General features: G+C 42.2%; 1 protein-coding gene across 1 annotated transcript in view; it reads left to right on the top strand.

Moving 5' to 3' along the window:
• agbl4 (AGBL carboxypeptidase 4) overlaps nucleotides 1-17,001 on the top strand; it is a 252,937-nt gene that overhangs the window by 87,454 nt on the left and 148,482 nt on the right. Inside the window, exon 4 of the mRNA XM_079350574.1 lies at nucleotides 10,782-10,876. Coding sequence (XP_079206700.1) covers nucleotides 10,782-10,876 — 95 coding nt within the window. The remainder of the gene's footprint in view (nucleotides 1-10,781; nucleotides 10,877-17,001) is intronic.

The following is a 17,001-nucleotide window of genomic DNA, read 5'->3' as shown; positions in this document are numbered from 1 at the left end:
ATGGCTCAAACGGCTCCTTTCATGCCATCACATATGCTAAACGCTCTCAGTTGTCAATCAGCGAAAAAAGGATGCGGGCCTTTCTGAACCACAGTGTGGCTGTGCTCCTTCCTGTAGTGTTCTCACTCGTCTGTGTGGTCGGGTCAGCCTGCTCTGCTCCGAGTTGGACAGTGTTTAGAGTGATTGATATTCTTCTGGGGCATCTGCCATTCACAACATTCATGCTGAATTTAGTTCCTTCAACCCTCTGTGCTTTTCCTGCAGGGTTGTAGGGTTAGCGCCCTCATTGTCCCACCTCCACAGACTCAACACTGACCTGTGACATCATTTCCTGCTGACACAGCACAACTGTCAGAGATCAGCCTCAGTGTCCTTCAACCTCCATCCTCTCACAGTCATGTAGCTGCTGTGAAAAGAGACACAAACACACACACACACAAACACACACACACACACACACGCAGCCTTCATCACCCTTTTGACCTGGTGTTTTGTTCTGTTTTCAGCAAGCCTTCAAATTAGTCTGAATGTGTTATATCACAGAGTGTCAGAGTGAAGGCCTGTGGCAGCCGAGCAGAGAGAGGAGACTGAGAACATGGGCTTCCAGTAATACTGGACTCTCATTAACCTCCCTACCTCCTCTCTCTTCACCAAGTCTCCTTCATCAGCTCATCCAGGCCTGAAGTGACACATAGGCCTCTGGAGTGTCAGTAGCAATAAAGATGCCGCCACTTCAACATTTTAATTGGAACTTCTGCTGTTGATGTGTGAACAGCTGTAGGACGAAGAAGGGCAGATCTATCATCCCTGCCCTCCACAGAGCGCCCGAGGTCAAATGGCAGCAGTTACTGTGGCAGGAAAACCCCCAAAGCTGCTGTTTATTTATGATTTTATTGCTCCACCCTTCTCGCTCTGCACCGTCACATCTGCATATTCACGTCTGCTTGTGAAATGAAGGAGGAAGGGAGAGATAATCTGGAAGTTGGCTGAGCAAAATGACCAGCAAGGACATATTTATAGACTCAATACACAGGGTTCACACCCTCGCACTCGTCAACTCTGATGCACACACACACACAGACACACACAAACTCACATACACTTCTGTGAATCCTTTTCTCTCCCTGCAGACACAGATCCATTATTCATTTCAAAATGACTCATTTTTCGCCCTGTGGCTCCTGGCAGTAGTGTGGCGCCTGACCAAGGGGGGTACTTTTCTAATTAATGCAGATTGTGCTAGAAAACAAAAATACCATATTGACTCTGACGCCTGATATTACAGGAGTGCAGGCGTGAAACTGTGCTGGTGGCAAAACTCGACTGTCAGAAGCCTGCACACTCACAACACATCATCTTCACTATCCTGGCTTTGAAAGCTTTTTTTATTTATTTATTTATTTATTTTTAATCCTGGTAGCGTTTTCATTTTATTTCATTCAGTTGTACAATATAAGTAAATCCAAATAAACAAGTTTGCATAATGTCTTAGGCAGTTTTAGGATTAGACTGGAATCTCCAGCCAGTAGCTATATATTCTTTCTTTTTGTATGTGACGCGATTCAAGCTTTGTCCCTCAGCATGTGTACTCCTGAACATCATGCCTGATGCAAAGTTAAAGTGTTTTATAAGCTTATGGAAGAGAACAAAAATTCTCCTCCAGCTCTCCTCCTGGGATGTGATCTGATTTTAATGAGACCACCGCGAGTCAATGAAAGCATTGTACATTTGCTCACCTCTTACACTGTATAATGTCGATGACGGGTAGGACCAGTATAGAGTGGAGGTTACCTACATGTTTGCATGCACACTCACTCATGCATACAGACCAACAGACACAAGAACACACCCAGGATCGAGGTGGCCACATTTTCAAGTTCTATTATTTGATCAGGTGAGACGCAGTGCTGCTTTGCATGCTGTTAGAAGGCAATCTAAATAACATTTACATATCATTTATGTCTATTACCTTCTTTTTGAAGAGTGGTGTCAGCACTGTGTGCATATTAAAGCTCATACTTATTTCAATTGCCAGCGTGGTTCCTTTTCCAAATTTGCAGATCTATGCAAATATGTGTTTCCAACACTGACAGTTTTTGAAAGGTGGTGCACATAGTAATGGCTATGAAATTTGGTGACCTAATATTTGATTCTTTATGGATGACATGTCTGGTTTGATAAGTGTCATTGGTCTAGAAAATGTCCTGGAGCTAGGAATTTATGCTCTGACCTTGGTCTGGGGTAATTTGTTGTATTTGTCAATCTGCTTGAAAGTAAGTGAACATGATATTTATGTTGCAGAGCATGTCTGAGATGTTTCGCAGCAGATTGGTTTTTGCTTTTTGGTGCTGAATATAATATTGACAACATGCAGCGTTGAAAGCTTTTGTCCAGCAACAACTTTGTGAAGTGGACAACCCTTGGACTACACCATCAATTAGTGCAAGAATCATAATGAAAGTGGTAAATTGCAATGCCTTTAAACAATCATTACCAAAAATGGTTACAAGGATAAATCAATCACTACTTTGAGACATCAATTAGCCCATTACCTTCTTCAATGCTATTATCACCACCAGCAACAGGAACATGGACGGATGCTCAGGTGCTGAAAGCCTTTGGAGGAGCAGGAAGCAGTGGAAAAAGATGAAGATGGGCAAGATGGGCTGTCAAAGAGCAGGCATATCACTCTATGGACGCTATTCCCCTCTGACACATTCACAATAACCCTCAAGAGTAGCAATTGCTTCCCTCTGTCCACACAAGAATTTCAATGTTGTTTTGCACACATTTCTACATTATGAAATCTTTTCTCGGCAAAGGAGGAGATGTTGAAATAAAGGGAGCGAGATGGAAGGAGCGAGGCAGGCATGGATGGAGGACGGGGAGGGAAGAATGAGAAAGAGAGATTGGTTTTCATGCCTGGTAGTCAGCGAGCCTGTAAATCTCCCAGGAGCGTAGTGGAAGACAGCAGAAGGTTGATAGTCATCCATCACTCCTGACAACCCCACTGCTCTGTAAGGGCCTGACAGCACAGCCCTGCCTGAGAGAGAGAGAGAGAGAGAGAGAGAAAGGGGGAAAAACATGAAGAAAGATAAATAGAAAGAGATGCTGCCTGCAGAATGAGCAAATTAACTCTTCCATGTTTAAAGCAGAAGGCGAAGGGGGGGAAAGGAGGTGAGAAGACAAATGTGTGGAGCGAGAGGGAAGCAAGGAAGAGGAGAAGTGCAGCAGTTGGCTGTTACTGCTGCTCTGTTCATCCCTCACTGAGTGCCTGTGGCAGAAACAGTGCTGCGTCTGAGAGAGTGAAGGTGGACTGGATGGAGCTAGCTCTGTCATCGTCACAATGTAGAAAAAAAAACACAACAACATGTAGCGGACATCCCAAGACAGTAAAAACCTCTTTTCTTCAGCTCCTGTGTCACCTACTTTAGACCTTGAAAGCAAAGCTATTGCCTTTTTGTTGTGTCATATGTTTGGCTCTGCCATCAAATCTAAAGGGAACGTTCCGAAAAACCACCCCCCAAAAAAACCCTTTGGTTAGCAAGGTTTAGTTACAGTTATTATTGTATGTTTAGGATGGGCTGGCCCGGCTCTTTTAGATCTGCAAGCCAGTTATACATCCACCCAATATGAGTGCAAATATACTTATGATAACTCTGTCTCCCAGAAATCTGCCTGGATTGCACTTTTTGTCAATGAAATGAGGAAATATAGTTTGAAAAGGTCCACTGACCATGATTTTCATTTGCTTTTCTTTGCTATAACGGCTCCTGAAATACATGATCCCTTTGTGAAAGGTAATGAACGATTTGACTCTTTGATTTTGATTTGATTCATCAACTGACTGTAGAGTGCTTCCACAGTGGGGTTTTGTTAAATAGTGGTCAGGGAGAGTGGGCTATCCAGTCTATCAAAACACACATTGTTGCTCAACTTCAATGCTTAGTTATCTGTTGTGTTGTCCAATCGGCCATTTTAATTTCCTTGTTTATCCCACAAACTGTTTACTGTTGGCAGCTCATATCAGCTATTAGTATTTAATGTGTCTGTGAGCGGCTCAATGACTTTCCAAACTTTTATTTATTTTTTTTGTTTGATCATCATTAAGATTATTTAGCCTTTCATCATGATAGCTTTTTTTTTAATTAGGCTTTTTGTGTTTGGAGAGTGGGGCATTCTGGGAGAAAAAAAAGTGTATGATGTGAAAGATGTGAAATGATCTAATGTAACAGGTTTTCTTTCTTATTTTAGATAAATCAAAGTATTGGATTGTATCCAAAGGTAGATTTGATCCATACATCCCCCAACATTACTTTGTTATATATAGAAGAGATAATGAAACATTTACACGTGCTGGGTGGAAGGGTTACGTTAAGAAACACATTTAGATGTGACGGGAAAGACAACAAAAGAATCGTGAGCTGTCAAAACACCCTGACAATTAAACACACATTGCAGTGTTGCTGTACAAGAAAAAAGGCAAGTGAGACTACAGCATCGCTGACCATGACACATGCTGCAGGTTAAAGCACAGAAGAAGACCATCATTATCGAGTCACAACATGAACGTGTGATCTTATGATAATACAGTATGAAGTTTTATAGCGCGTGCAGAATGCGTCTCAGTAATTAAATGAAGGCGTCGGAAGTAGAGGTGAGCTGATGTTTATCTGTGGCCTTTCACAGCTGGTTTATTGTGTTAGCTGTAAAATATTCACCCGATATACAAAAGGTTAATGTTGTACAATTTCAGTGTGTGTGTGTGTGTGTATGTTGCTGTGTGTGTGTGTATGTGTGACTCTGTGTCGCGTGTGTAGTTGTGACCTCCATCAGTGTCCAGAGGGTATTGGCCATCGCTGTCACTCAGTGTGAGAGAGGCCCTAATTAAAGAAGTTCCAGTTGGACATCGTCTCACAATGGAAGGGAGAGATTGCCTTTCAACTTGGCGCCCGATGCAGAAACTTCCTCCTCCTCTGCTCGAATAAAAGAGTCTGACACAAAAAAAAAGAAAAAAAGCCTCAATGCCTAAACCAAACAAAAGCTCTTTAAAAGACTGTCAGTGTGCTATCTGATATCTCCTGGAACAGCACTGCTTTGAATAAATCTTTTGCAGTGAAGGAGGGAGAAGGAAATTAAAAGCTGACATTTAAAAGGGCTGCTGCTGCTGGGACTCAAGGCCCCCAGGATCAATAGCTAGGTATCTTACAACTTCCCCCGCATATTAGCACACTTTTACCTCGGGGCATCTCCGACTGAGCACAAACAAACAAAAACACTTTAGGAATATAACTGTGTTGCATGGTTAGTTTACCTTCAGGTGTGTGTAGGTAGGGGGATGGGGTTTGGGTCGTGTGTGCGTTTGTGTGTTAAGTATCAGTCTGTGTGTTTGTGTACCTGTTGTGTGTTTGAAAGGTCCCACCCTCCTCTTCCTTTGGTCATCGGGGACCTGAGGTGTCAGCAGCATCAGAGAGAAGGTGGGAAGCAAACACAGAACAGGATCAGTAAAGTGGTTTTGTGTGTATTGTGTATGTCCAGTGGGTAGTTGTGTAGGTGACTATGTTGACATTCAGTTGAACTGGGTGACATAGAGAGAATGCGACTTTGCGAACAGTCTGTCAGGTTACTGTATGTATGGCAGCCTTAACTCAAGGTCATTCATGTGCTCCCAAAGGAGTCATGCCAGTGCCCTTTTCTCCCTGACACACACACACACACACACACACACACACACAGTATCCCATCTTAAACAACACAGTGACCTCGGTCCCTTCCCATTGGGGCTGAGGCCGTCCCTGTGTGTTCCCCTGTCATTCTGGTAGCCCCACCTTTTGCTAACTTGTGACCTTCTTCACTGTCACCCGGCTCTACAGGAACTAAGCCGTAGCTGAGCCAGCCTGCTTGAGCGAGTAATGCCATAATGCCACCCTGGGGAGTCGCCCTAAACTCACTAAAAAAGGCTATCTTCCTCTCAGTGCCTGCTACAATATGTGTTTGATAGTATTGTGTGTATTGTATGTAAATTCAACTTATTGTTGCACGAGCATTGCTGACTGTAATACAAGGGGTTAGGAAGGCAGACTAAGACTTTTACCCTCTTATATAACACTTTTTTTTTTTTTAAAGTTTTAAGCAACGCCCAGAACATTTGAATACATATTGAAGGAAAGTGTGACATCACTTCATGAAGGCAGGTACAGTATGGTATGATTAATCGAAATCAAACAGGAAGTTGGTTTGACAACTGTTGCTACTGCTTTTAGTGATGTGACTGTACTTACTGTTTGTCTTAATTTTCCCTAATTTTCGTCTGTTGACAACCTCTCTGTGTGTTTCACAATTTCTTCCTGTGTGAGCGCTTTGGCTCCCCCACTAGCATTGATCCCACAAAAGGTGTTAACTTACATGACAGCTGCCTACAAGGATCAGTATGACTAACCAGTTTGAAACCCAGCAGAAAGTGAACTCTTTGAGTGGAACAAAGTGTCAAGTCCATCTTTATAAATACAAGTTACACCTTTCAAAACCTCAAAATACCAGTTTAAATGAAAGAAATAATTCATACATGAAGAAGTTTCCAGTTATTGACGTGCTATTTTTTAATCTAATAATAGACTTTGATCACTCGTCCATAATGATAGGCGCAGGATTTAATCGTTGATGTTGGTTGATGTTAAATTCAATTTTTGATCATTTTTAGATTCAACAGTATCTTTTTTTTTAATAGGAACATTTTAAAGACAGGTTAGCATTTTGTCAGAATTAGCCAAAATCATGATAGCCTTTGTCAGATTTTATTCTGAATATTGTCAAGAATATAACATGCAGGTTGCTTGGTAATATCGATTTAAGGGGTAACACTTTTGATGGGAACATTTATTTAATGTCTTAGTTACATTGGACTGCTGTAGCTTCTGTGTGCCTGTGTTGGACTCTACGTGTGCATGTGTGTGTATTTTGTGCTCCTGGTGGTGTCAGGTAGTCCCCACCCTGTGCTGTGGGGCCGTTGGCACGCTGTGCGTCAGTGATCAGACTGATCAAAGACAACAAGAGAGGAACAGGCAGAGCTGCCAGCAGCGATCAGCCTCCCTCTCTGTGATGGCTAAGGACAGAGCTCACAGATCTGCAGCGCTCGCTGTTGTTACGCTGTGAGGAAGCTGCTGAGTAGCCGAGGTTATTCGGTCAGCCTGTTTGTTGACGTGTACCAGTAACCTTACCTGATCCGATGGGACAACCTGTTACAGCATTTTTTTTAAATCTTTTATTTGAACCACTGGACAACATTGTAAATGCTGCGATGTAGTACTACTCATGTCCCCAATGGTGAATGGATTTTAAAGGGAAAGATCTTATTTTTGTTTTTTTCTAAGCCCAGGGTCAGTGATCCCTCCCTGAAGCACTTTCAGTTTCTTAAAGGACTTTGAGCTAGCTTAGCATACATTAAAACACAATGCTTCTCCTCAATGCTATTAAACTATATTATTGTTAGTTATTCAGTTACAGTTTTCACATTCTGCAGACATTATTATTTTTCAGATCGTTATTAAATGAAATCTTCAACCCATCAGGTCAAAAGGACAGAGCGCCTCTTCGTTCTTCTCTCTTTAGAGGTCTTCACTTATAGAATGCTGTCTTTATCTGCTGCTGTCCTGCAGCTCCTTCCAGGAAACAACGCTATCTGGCCACGCGTTGGATCAATGGAGATCAAAAGATGTTATTTGGACCTAAATGCAATCTTATCCTGAAGCGGCACAAGGGAGGCTATTTTAGTGCCAAGCCCTGCCGCTGGCTGACTATAAATGTGAATACATTGAATGTAGTCATTTTGACTGTTTGACATATTTACAGCACACATCTATATGGCCTTTCACTTAGTATAACACGTTTCTTATTTTAAGCCAAGTATTATTGTTAGATTGAGATTTTGAAGCTTTGAAAATAAGCATTTCTTGAGTCACTGATTTTGATCAACTACCCCATTAAGTCCCTGCTGATACATTTCAGTTATCTGCTGCTGTGAAGAATCTCCCTTATAGCACCATTAAGGTTCATTTATTTTTTGCTATGTTGTAAGATTTGTTGTCAAAGGAGCTTCATCCATTCTAATATGTTTACTACCATTCTACGAGTTTCTGCTTTTTAAACATCTCATTTGGACTAATCCAAATTTACTACTTTTACGTAGTTTTGAAGGCCATCTTTACAAGTGTCTGTTGTCACTTTTGTTGTGTGTGTGTTTGTTGTGACACAGCAGAAACACCTGTTCCAGTCTGTAAATTGAGCAGCGATCAGGACGGTGGAAGGCTTTGACACGCTTCGTCAACATGACAGCTCAGACAGCAATGGATGTTAATCTCTTCTAACTGCTCCTAGTCTAATTAAATCTTCCAGGGCAGCACACATGTTCTTACACATGCACACACACACACCAGTACACATACTCACACAAGCGTTCTAAATGGGTCCAGTCTAGTGCGTAACTTTTAACTATGCAAAGGTGTGTCTATGTAAGAGAGAGAGAAATCTTTATTCTACAAATGTGTTTGCCAAAATCAGGCAAATTGACTCCTCATGACAGTGGTTCACAATATTTGTTCATTCTCTTTCTGCGGAGTTTACATGTCTGTCTGCTTAAATGATCGTGCAAATGGGAAGCTCTCTGGATGTATGCACGGAATTCATCTGAATGTTTGATTCTCCTCAAATGAAAGACAGCATATTGAAAGCTATCAGTCCTTTTTCCTCCATGATGGCTGCAGATGGCTGTTTTTGAAAGTTGCCATTTAAAGTGTGTTTCATCTGAACTAATGTTTTGCAAATCAGTGTCACAGAGGCAAGCTCAACAAAGCTGAAGAGTTGTGGTGATATTTCACAAGTTTCTGTCAACCAGAGTCACACACACACACACACACACACACACACACACACACACACACACACACACACACACACACACAAAAAGAATCTTTGTGCTTGCATGTTTGTGATAAGAGTTGGTCTCAGCAGATAGGGGCACAAGCACAATTTCATGCCAAAACGAATACCAAAATTGCACTGGTCTTCTTGATATGGATAAACACAACTTCACAACTTCAAACCATCAGATACTTATAATGCAATACAATCCAATACAAGCGCAAAGATTCTCAAAGTGTGTCCTGTCTTGTAGGTTAAAGTCTTCATGTAGAATACGATGTTTAGAATAACTGACGGTTGGACATGCAGCCATGTTAGCATCCCGAGCAAGACCGGGTGTTTGTCTTTTACCCTGCTGAGCTTACATTTCTGTCTCCCATATATTCCCCATATTCATAAATGTTAAATATCTGTCACTTTGTGTCCCTGCTGTTTGTCTCCACAGTTCTTTCTTCTCTGCCTGGCTTTCTTCAACCCTTTCCTTGTGTGTCATTTGGCAATTCAGCTTCCTTATTTCTTTTCTGTTCCAGTGTGTCTGTCATCTGTCCAGCCTGAACTCCCTTTGAGTTAAACAGGCCGAACAAATAGATTACAAACACTGGGCAGAGTGAAGCTAAGGAGGAAGACAATCTGAATTTGTTGTGGATAAAGAATGAGGAAGGAGGCTGTGCAGTCAAAGAAAGCCAGTGGAGTCAGAGTAAGGCTGTATTTGCCTGAGGCGAAAAGGCTGAAAAGTAGCTCTCGCAACAGATGTGCGGGGCAGTAAAGTGTAATTGAAATGCCAGCAGCAATGGTCTTATCTCCCTGCTACAGGAGCCTGCTGCCAGTCTCAACATCAGTTAGATGTCATTTTACCTAAGTCTGAATCAGCTTGCCACAATCCGCAATCCCCATTCCTCTGATGCTAGGCAGGGGAGAAAAAAAAATGGATAAGGGGGAGGGAAAGGAGAAAGAAAAGGAGGGTGGGGAGTCTGTAATAGGATTTCAGTAGCACCCAGTTAACTTCCACCACCTGGACTTAGTCGGTAATTTGATATGCCCCATCAATAGGATTCATTTACCTCGCTGCTGTATTACAATCGCCATTCATTTGACTTTTAAAAATTATATATTTATTCATTTCTCTTCTCACAATTTTCCATTTCACCTGATCCTAATCATTCAAAATAGAGACGGGGGGAGGAGGAGGAGGAGGAGGAGGAGCAGTTTTCATACTGTTTTAGTAAAGAGAGAGAGAGACTTTTCTTCATCCAGAGCCCGTGGCTGACTTCTGCCTTCCAGGCAAAAGCTTAATGTTTGGGGGCCAGGCAGGTAATGTCCTCCCAGATTAGAGGCTAGCAGTCCTGGAAGCTGCTGCCTTTCATTGGCTACTCTGTTACTGCAACACAACATCATCTGGAGGATGTTAAAGCTGCCTTATCTCCTGACTGTAATAATAATATGACATGGTTTTGTGTGTTGTCACTGTCACTGTTATCCTTAGTAATTTATTTATTTTTTTACTTTTCACTGAGGGTCCTTTGCAGTTAGAGGGGTTTAAAGCCAATGATAGGACGCATGAGCAAACAATTGAAATATATGATTTAATAAATGTCATTTCACAGGGCGCTCTGGGTTCCTCCATTTTATCTGACTGAGTCTCAAATTATACTTTTAATTGAATGAACAGTTGTGAGTTGTGACAATGAGATTGTGCGAAACCAATGCAGAAATGTTTTGTTTATGCTTGAATGCTATTTAACACAAACAACGTGCAAACCTACTGATAAACACAATGCTACATAGTGATTGAATGTTCATGAACCTAACTTTGCTTTATTTCGGTGGCTCTAATGTGTCTCCCATGTTTTTCCTGTGTATTTTAGAGAGTCATATTCAACGTGGTCAACTTCTCCAAGACCAAGAGCCTGTACAGAGATGGCATGTCTCCTGTCGTCAAGTCTACCAGCAGGCCAAAATGGTAAGTGTCCATAAATAATGTGGCCCATTCGTATTTGACCTGCAATATCGGGTCAGTTCATTGTTGAATTTTCCACATTTACAGTCAAATCGCCTTTCTGCAGGAAAAGTTTTATTTTCTTCTCTGCCCCATAGTGTTGCAATTCCACAACACCTCACACACACACACACACACACACGCACACACACACACACACACACACACACACACACACACACACACACACCTCACCTACTGATACATTAGATTTCCAGAGTGTATGCGTCTGGGTGCATTAGCATGTGATCCATTGGTTGCCGGTATGACGGCTGTCTGATGTAATAACGCTTGACTGATGGATGCAGAAGTGTGTGTGTGTGTGTGTGTGTGTGTGTGTGTGAATGAATGGGAATGAATAAGGTGTGGCAGGAGGGAATGAGGCTGATGCAGTGGGGTTGGGCGCGACGTCTGCCAAGCAGGCTGCTGTATCCAGTGGGGCGAGGAGGCAGAACAGGGTAGCGTGATGAAGTGTTGCCGTCCAAAAGGAGCCCTGACATCTGTCATCAGTTGATGGAGGGCATCGGCAGAAAACGCCAGGCATCTGCCACCCTGAGCTGTCTGTGTTTGCTGCTAGCATAGCATCGGTACCGACCATACCGTAGCACTGCGGTCGCAGGCTAATGGGAAGAGACAATGGGCATGACACCGTGAACAGGAAAGATGAACTGCTGTCGATGATACAGCGCAGTGCAACATGATGCAGCTCAGCCTGGCTGCCTCGCTCTCTCTTTTTCGACACTGGTGGTACAGTTGCAACTTTACACTGAGTTTCACTGTTGTTGTTGATAAGATACATTAAACACAGCTCCTTCTGCCCATCATGTATTTACCTCGAGGCCTCAAAGGCTCAACATGAATATGAATAAAAAAAAATCTCTTGATTTCAGAAAAATTACAGCGTTGCTAGCAGTATTACATTACTACCTCATTTAAAAAAATCCTAATTTAACCCAACATTTTGTTTAGCAAAGTGATTTAAAACAAAAAGAGTGTACTGTATTACTTCATCTTAAAAAAAAGTGCTGTATAGACAACAGCTACAGATAACTCAAACGTTGCTGTGAAAACACTCAACAAAAACATTTGTGCTATATTTATGGCGAGGTGAGACAAGGTTAAGGAAACCAAACGTATCTCCACAGAAGCTGAATGAGGTGTTCTGCCTTGTCACTATTTATGACCATTGACATGTTTCTGAACATTTCCCATTCTTTAAACTTTAAATTTACCCAACATATTTCTAAGGATTGCTATGCTAAGAGTTACTTCTCCAGGGTGAGGGATTGGAGCCGCCTCCCTAGTTTACAGTCTGGCATTCATAATAATAGTCTGCTACAGTATGAAACCTTACAAAGTCCAATCAGTGTCTAGTTTTCAACAAAGCGTTGTTTTAAACTAAAAATATATTCCTTTTTTTTTTTTTTTTAAATGTTTCAAGGCCTGTAATACAAAAAGCACTTTCCTGAATGTTCTTAACTTCTCCTTTGACATCATCTTGAATGTCTGAAGTCTTAATCTGAGCAGCAGCTTTGTTGGGTCGTTTAGGTCCCAAAGCTTTTCCTCAAGGGCTAATTGTGCAACCCTGGTCATGTTTATGTTTCATTAAGCTCTCATAAATAGGAATTTAAATGACAGTCACAGCAGGAGGCAACGTTGCTGAGGCCTGCCTCCAATTACCTCACCATGCTTAAACTGTTCTGCATGCTCCTCTCAGGCTGTGCCATAGGAGGCGTCATGACTCACACACTTGTATGGCACTTTTAAAGGTCTGGGTCTTCCCAAGACCATGGCTGACATCGTTTGTGTTCCCAAAAAGTGGCCAAGATGCTTTTAACACAACCTCTTCTATTTTACTTTCCATAAGCACAACAAAACACAGTCTGCACCTGAAGTAGCAATCTTCTTGTCGACAGTTCCGGATATGGAATGAAATAAAAAGAAGGCAGTGGCTGGAGAGCTTCGGCGTCCTGATCTAAACTCACATAGGACAGGATAAAGAAGGCACACAGAGAGAGAAGTGAAACACAGAGGGAGAGACACACAACAGAACCAAGGGGAATAAGGAAAAAACAGAACGTACAAGAAAGAGAGATTACTGAGACAGGTAGACAGGGTGGAGAGAACGAGAGAAGATTGCTCCCCCACTGCCCACCACCCACCACCCCGCGTCTGTATTTATCAAAAGAATCGTCAGCATTAGCCCAGGAGTTGAAGCCTTTATCTCCCCGTGCAGGTGTCTCATGTCCCGGGGCCTTGGCATGGTTTGCTTGCTGCAGGCTGCAGGGCTCCGTTGGTCTCAGCTAAGCTGGGCATCTCAGTGAGAGACAGGCAGCAGATTACAGTCCTGCAGGACGTTCAATGCTACAGGTGGAGGGATCTATCCTCTATCCCTGTCTCCGTCCCTTTTTTTCCTCTTCCATCCCCCATTTCATGACTCCTCCAGCCAGGAGTTATCAGAGCAGACAGAGTCTCAGATATACTGTATCATGAGACATTTATAAACAGCTACAGGTTACATTGTTGATAAGAAATGAGTGATGGATCAATTTATTAATATATTGCTTTTGGAATTATTTGAAACTAATATACAAATAAACTTATCTAAGTAGCAAAGTATTTCGGTATGTAAAGGAGTAAGACTCCTTTAAAGATAAGCAACAATAAAAATAGCATTTTTATTCTCAATCTGGGTTTTTTGAATGTTTCAAAAAAGGCAACGTTTTTTGTTGCTAACATAGGTGGGACAGCAGTAGCTCAATTTGTAGGGACTAAAATTGGGTACACCAGTCATGTATGGTGGGGACCATGTGTGTAATTGTACTGGTTGATGCCGGTTTACTTCCTGAACTATTCTGGGCACGATAGTCCCTGTGCATCTCCCTATAAGTGCATGTGAATATGTCCTGTGTGTGCTTGTTTGAATTTCAGGCCTATGTGTACTGTACTCTATGTGTAACATGTCTGGCAAAAAAAAAAAGAGTTGTAATTTCCCCTTTGGGATCAATAAAGTCTGTTGAATTCTCAAATGATCAGATGAAAAATGTAAATTACATCAAAAGTTAAAAGCACGACATGTTTGTTTGATCTGGATTAAAAATATGAAATCCTTGATGTCAAACGCTTCCCTCTTAAAATTAGGTATGACTTAAAACGGGGGGAAAAAAGCACACAGATAAAGTGAGAAAAAAAGGTGTGTATGTTTATACACATGATGGAAAAAGTGAGAACCATATTTTGTGGAACTAGTCAGTCAGAGACAACAGCCCCCTCGGTGACAGCAGGTGCCAACCACCCTCCCTGCGGCCTGCTCTATGTTAGACTGCCAGAGCAAAGAATTGCCCAGCATCCTTATATTCCTAGATAAGCTAATTAGAAAGTCAGAGAGCGTGGTGTAATGCAGCTGCTGGAGGCCTGAGCACTGTGGGGTGGGGTAATGGCCAAGATGGCTGCGTAAGACTGATTGCATCAACCACAAGATGCTTCGTGCAGCCCTGTGATGAGCAGAGCGGAGAGGGAGGAAGGGGAACAGCTTGATAGTTGAGTATAGTTTCCAGCATTAGATCAAGGCGGGAAAGCTATAATGCAGTTAGGAGACTTTACGGACACATCCTGATGTGCATGTTGTGTAAGCTGTTGCCTAACTTTAAAGCATTGCAAACAACATTTTTCGTCAATCTAATATTGTTACTCACGCTCGACTATGTTAAAAACACATTGCTCCATCATTTCTGACTGATTAGATCTGTAATGTACGACACCCTGGAAATGTTCTGAAATGTGCTGTCTCTTTCAATTAACTTTCCCCTTCTTCGTCAGTCAGTAGGTGTGGGGATAAAAATAGCTACCTCTAGCTGAGCTAACAGATGAACAGTCAGAGTTTAAGGAAACGGCTCGAAAAAACTCCCCCCCAAAAACATTGCTTCTAAAGTTAGATGCAGCCAACCTTGATCAAGGGTAAACACTTTCTCCTCCTTTTTTATGGGAGGAAAAAAACAAAAAACAGGAGCGCTTTCCCAGCAGTTGTGCTCAGCTCGCAGTGAGTCAGGATAGACAGACGAAAAGACAGACAGACAGACAGACCATCAGTCAGTCAATCCGTCAGTCAGTCGGAGCAATTTTGCTTTTCGACCAAAATCCTTGCTGTAAGCGTGTGATGCAACACCATAGTGAAATTCTATTTGGAGATGTCTGCCTCTCCATCGGGCTGCGTGTTAGCAGTAATTGTTCTGTCAATCAGCATGGCTCTGGCCTGCCTGCTTCCCCTGCCACTTGTTAAGCCCTGGCAGAGGGCGAGGGGTGAGGAGAGGTGAGGCGGGGTGAGGGAAAGGGAAAGGATCCCTCCACCTCGCTGTGTGTCTCTCCTTGTTCGCCTTTGTCTGTTTTTATTGTTTTTTTTCTCCTGAAAACTCTCGTCCTGCCTTTTTGTCCTCTCAACTTTTCACTCATTTTCACAGTTCCTTTCCTTGTTTTTCCCCATTTGCTTTTCCAACTTGTGTTTGTGCTCTGTTGCTCCTTATCCGCCCATGAATCCAGTGTTATTCCTGGATGTTTACATTTAAAATATGCTGCTAAATTTGTTGGACAAAATGTTTTGTTTACTAACTATTTAATTGTAACAAAAATGTGTTAATACAGACCACAATGTCAAACGCTACAAATGGACTTTTTATCTTGACGAGTCTCGACAAAAGCACATGAAAGAAGAGAGACTTTATACAAAGGGACCAAAACAATAGATGTTTCCCAACACATACAGTAATCCTGCAAAATAAGGAAAATCACAGTCCTTGGCCTTATTCGGAAATCTCTTTTCAAGCTCGGCACACGCACACGTCCCATCGTCCGACTGAGTGTAAGGGACCAAACAGAAAGACGACAGACAGATAGTAAAGGTTGGTAGCAGACCCCCTGTAAGTCCTCCCACTTTCCTCTTCACTCTCCTCCCCTGCTGCCGAGCCACTTTGTCCAATTAACCACGTGCCATGCCTTTTTAATAATAGACCCTTTTAATTGCAGACAAATGAAGAGTGATGTAAAATAGCTAATAGCTCGTGCTAATTATTAAGGGAATTGAATGCTTGTTAATTAAGGGCAAACAGGACAAGGACCAGCATGGGTAATTTGAGCAATAAAACCGAGACTAACGAGTCATTTCCAAGCAGACTCGCTCCATAAAAACATTAGGCTAGACCTGCTGATGGAGAACACTTGCAGCACCCGTCACAGACACACTTGAGTACTGTCACTAAACATGGAGGTAATGTTAAACTGGCTTGCTACATGAGACTGTCCAATAATGTGGTGCAATAAGTTGGATAACAACTATACGGGATGTCTAGAAAATGTAATAACAAAGATTATTTGACACAACAAGAGTCTCTGCGGTGTGATAGAAGCATTAAAACGCCATGTGTCGAAATGAATAAATTCCCTATGCAGTTGTTGACTTTCATTGGAGCTGATTCGCGTTGATATTTAGTGCCTCAACTATTTCCCTCGTCCTCCCTGTCGTCATACATGTTAGACTTGAGGCTAAAAGGAAGAAATGGATTGTCAGCCATGGCTTTACATGTTCCTCGAGAGAGCAGATGAGTTTTACTGCCTTCTCTCGTCAATGTTTCTCAATTTCACAATGTTTTACTGTGACGTAGTTTTTATTACACCTATACTGTGCCCGAGGCCTGTGGTTGCGTGTGTTTAATTTAAAACACAGACGCTGTTGTATCCGTTCTCTGAGTGGGTTCTTGAGTTTCATATGAGATTCTTTGGAGAAAAAAAAAAAAAAGTTAGATATGATGTTCCCTTTCCGTCAACATTGTCTGCGAGATGGGCAAAACCTTTAATACAAACCAAACACAGGAGAAAGTACGAGACAAAAACACAAACGCACACACCTAATTATCTGTCACTAGTTCCGCTGCAGACAGGAAATAGAGTGACGTATGAATCTGTGAGTATATTTGGAAGAAGAAGAAGAAGAGAGGACCTGATGTACTGTAACTCTTGCCAATATCATGTGTGGTGTTCCTCTGCTGGGACACTTACTTCCTTTCTACTTCACTCCAGTTGTCTGTAGAGAGGGAAGT

The sequence above is a fragment of the Symphodus melops genome (assembly GCF_947650265.1).
Source record: "Symphodus melops genome assembly, chromosome: 8".
Taxonomy (NCBI): domain Eukaryota; kingdom Metazoa; phylum Chordata; class Actinopteri; order Labriformes; family Labridae; genus Symphodus; species Symphodus melops.
This window is presented reverse-complemented; position numbering and strand designations above follow the sequence as displayed.